The sequence below is a fragment of the Sphaeroforma arctica genome, assembly GCF_001186125.1.
Source record: "Sphaeroforma arctica JP610 unplaced genomic scaffold supercont1.813, whole genome shotgun sequence".
Lineage (NCBI taxonomy): Eukaryota > Ichthyosporea > Ichthyophonida > Sphaeroforma > Sphaeroforma arctica.
In genome coordinates, this window is record NW_014039745.1 from 15927 (window position 1) to 20238 (window position 4312).

The window sequence follows — 4312 nt, forward strand, 5'->3', positions numbered from 1 at the left end:
CCGTTCGTCGGTCGTCGTCGTAGTCGTACTATACGTATATATATATATATATATATATATATATATATATATATATATATATATATACTATATATATATATATATATATATATATATATATATATATATATATATATATATATATATACATCAATTTGGCAAACACGTTGGTTTCGAAAACAAAAAATAAACGTATACTGCTGTCTGTGTCTCACCACAATTTGAACTCGGACAATCGATGAGGATTATAGAAACGAAGCTATTCGTACACAAATCTATAATAAAAACACCGCTAAACTACAATGACAAGCAATTGGAGAAGCCCTATGACACAAACTTTTAATATCGATACGTCGTAAGGCCGTACAAATACTCTGAAAATTTTTCTGGCCGGCATATCTGTACCTTCATATATAACAAAACCAAAATCATCCAGTAGACTCTTGTGGGTGCACTTAATTCACTTAACGCGTATGCAACTCTGAGTTTGTATCTGTGTAGGTAGATATAATACCTACGCCCGCGATTTGAACCAGCGACACGATCTTATCGTCATATTCGTCTGTGCTGAACTCTGTGTCCAATCCCACTATCTTGAGAGTAGTTAATTCCTCTATACACAACAGGGTACAATAATAATGAGAAATGAATATGAAAATACTCTGCCAGATTCAGGTTTAAATGTGCACAAGTGTAGATCTCTATTACGACAAGTGGAACTTTAAGATTGCAACCCAGGCGAGTGGCAATTCAGCCTATCAGTATCGCGTCCATGCACCGAAATACATTCTTGCGCATGCTGCCTCGTTCCAATGCACACATTTACGCTTGTCAAAATACACACATTTAGGCATGTCTCGCTCTGCATAAAACACGCGAACAACAAGCATGTCTCACACAAGACTCTATTTAACATGTGCACACAAGCTTGTTTGACTTTAACATAGATAATTGTGCACACATACTTTACTTTTTTGATACACACATAATCGAACAGTACTGACGCGTACTACTAGAGGCCTTCCGTATGTATGTACACGTACACAGACTCAACCACCAGCTCCTGTACGCACATATCTCTGCACACACACCCATCGGCAGAGCCATCTCGGCGGTTTTCAGATCCGTCACCATGATGGCGGCCCTCGTTGCTATGGTAACAGGCGTATCGGGATCTGCATTCTCCGTATACCACGATGGCATCCCGTTCATTTTGACTGAAGATTCTGTTTCTCACCGTAAAATCCATTCAATCCGTTTTGAAGATTTGCTCATTGGTGACGGCTTATTTGTAGATAGAAGTCCATAACTATATGACTACAATGACAACATAGATAATACAATTCATACGCAAACGAGGGCACTATAAGCAGCCACCATGCATGATAATCCATACATACGTGTAGAGATATAAAGTTCAGTGTGGAGAAAACGAGTGCTATGTAAATGCGAGATATGCAAGTGCATGCATACACTTCAGTCACTGATAGATTGGCAAGCGAAGTCAAAATGGTATGGTAGGCTGTCAAGCAATGGTTTATGTTTGACATCTTGGAATCAATGGATGAAATCCATGTAGACAGGGTCAAGACTGCTATATAGAAAAACGAACAAAAAATTGCGGATATCTATGATTCAATACATGCGCATGACTTAATTCTATGCGGAAAAACTAGAGTTGTTTACAGAACTTCGTTTTATGTCTGATCTGAGATGATATATATAATAAAAGTGGGCTTGTCGTCGTCTGTGTATAGTGCACCTGCAGGTAGCCCTGTGGACACTCCTTATTCACATGACCTTTTACGTGCAGAAGTTCACTTTCCCGTCCATTAGTGATTCTTGTCAACACCCACCCATATTTGTCATCTTATATACTTATGAAAGAGTCAAACAGCCCCACAATAAATCTGTCACCCAATCATCGTTAAAACGGATATGAGGAGACATACAGGTTCAAATGCTGTTATCACTCAATATATGTATATACATATGAATCTAAGACCTAGACACAGATCAATTCCCTACCCTAGCGCGGTTCAAATATATTTCTAATTTTCGGTGTCAGAAGCCACTGTCTTGCATTCCTATCTAAAAATTGTAATCGCTGGAAACACTGTAGCTTGCGCACAGCACTCGGCTAAACTTATGGAGTACCAACGGCACCCGCAGAACCGAGTGGCCCAATACTAAGCGTGAAGATTACGCATATATACGTGTATGACCAATGTAATAGCGTATACACAGGCAGATCATATACAGTAAATACACATGAAAAAATTGAAAACAGAAAAACTACGTGTGTGTACACACCGAGACGTGTTCATACCCAGACACATGAGATACAGGCATATGCATAAGATCTTAGTCGTTTTAAAAGGAAAAACTTAACAAAAAAAATACGTGCAAATTCCCCTTGATCACGCCTATAGCCCCACAAGAGATGCCTATACGATATAGTATACATTTAACTCGATACAAGTGCACACAGTATCAGACGCATTGAAACTAAATTCATATGTACACATAGGCCACGCAGAAATCAGTAAAAAAAGTCCTTGAAAAAAGAACACTATAGCACTACCGGCATGCACTATGTACAAACTCTAAACTCACCCTGGTGAGTGCATACGAGATCAATACCGAAGATATCAAATATATACAAGTCTCTCTATAAGTAAAATAAACGAGGGCTTGTGCATCGGTCACGATAAACCGGCACACGACTGAGAGTACATACTACTATACACACAGAAGCACATGCGCACTATGTAATCTACGGCATATATTTTTTACACAGAGTCATGCATCAAGACATCAGAGGATGTCCACCAGTGTTTATCCGTGAGTCATCACCGGCGGAAACACACACGGTTTGCACAAATGTATGTGAAAACGTTGAGCGGTTAAGCTATCCCTGACAAGCGTACCTTCTCAGAAATAGATGTACAGAGACCGTGTGTAGCATACAATGGATAGGTGTGCTTTACAGCGTCTTGTACCACTGCGATACACGGGTAAGCTTTCTGTAATGTGCACACTTACTCAGAGACTGAAGCACGAAGGTTTGCGCGCAGTATATATATATATATATATATACGGAAGGTTTCCCTCGCAAAGTTTTGAGTCAAGACGAGATCTCTGCGTGCTGATGCAATGCAAAGCCTAGTATATCAGATCTATATGTAATGCCAGCTCAACTTGATACGAATCCCTATTGCCCGAACAGGTTGTGTGTAGCTTCAGTGTTGTTGTTTGCTCCATTTCTCTAATATACAGGCCTGATTTCGTGACTGATAACACAACACTGACAACAGAACAATATTTGCTATATTTTTTTTAAAACAAAAAGACCACTCAAAATGATGTCGACGTCAATGCGTGTCAAAATTTCAGGGACAATACTGAAATCAAAACCATTTTGTCGTTTACCATCTTAAAGCGATGATTTCATTGGTACTCGGGTAGTTGCTTTCACCTCAGTTTGTCGCAAATATAAAATTTGTATGTCGTTAACCAGTAAAGGCGAAAAAGGCTTTATTTACTCCGACATATTGAATAAAATGAAGTATGTACAATTGTAATGTACAATATATTTATGTATGTAGTTCAGTGAAATGTACAGAGGATGTATCATGATATAAATACACTCTTGTTCACTTGACATGGGCATGGGACTGTATTAGCAGCTATGTACACAGATATAGAAATACTAGGAAGCTAGGTGCGTAATCGGATAACAAACCCGCAGCTTTCACGTCAACTGCATTCCTAGGTTTATGTGCGTCTACTAGTCAGTTCTCTGCTCGTAATTGGGTAAGTGCTGTAAGTACATAAGCACGCAATCACTCGATTAAATAGTGGTGCATTGTACTGCATCGCGCACATATACATATAGATACATATACACTTCACGCAATGTCGTTAATACGCAAGAAGAGCAGTGCCAGCATAGATAAACACAAACGCGACACACGCCAGGGGCATCACAACAATCTCTCTGAGCTGCACGTGCGTGTCTTAAGCTTCTCTGGTATATCTAAAGACTCCTTCAAAGCCAAGCATACGAAGGTTACTGTCAAGGTTCATCTGGATGACAATTATGTCAAAACTGGTCCCGGCGTGAAGGTAGGCACACGAGTTGTCTGGGGAGGTAGGGGAGGGCGTGGAGTGGTGGATGGGAATGAATCTAGAGACTCGAAACAACAGAGAGCAAGCTCGGCTAATATGGGGTATGTGATATATATATATATATGATACACACACACACACACACACACATACACACACACACACACACACACACACACAC

General features: G+C 39.7%; 1 protein-coding gene across 1 annotated transcript in view; it reads right to left on the reverse strand.

The window, feature by feature from the left end:
- Positions 1-3248, reverse strand: part of SARC_08719 (hypothetical protein) — a 7420-nt gene extending 4172 nt beyond the window's left edge. The window contains exons 1-3 of the mRNA XM_014297291.1: positions 3046-3248; positions 1092-1284; positions 515-613 (exon numbers count right to left, since the gene is read on the reverse strand). Of these exons, the coding sequence (XP_014152766.1) occupies positions 515-613; positions 1092-1212 (220 nt within the window). The 5' untranslated portion in view covers positions 1213-1284; positions 3046-3248. The remainder of the gene's footprint in view (positions 1-514; positions 614-1091; positions 1285-3045) is intronic.
- Between the last annotated feature and the right edge of the window lie 1064 nt (positions 3249-4312).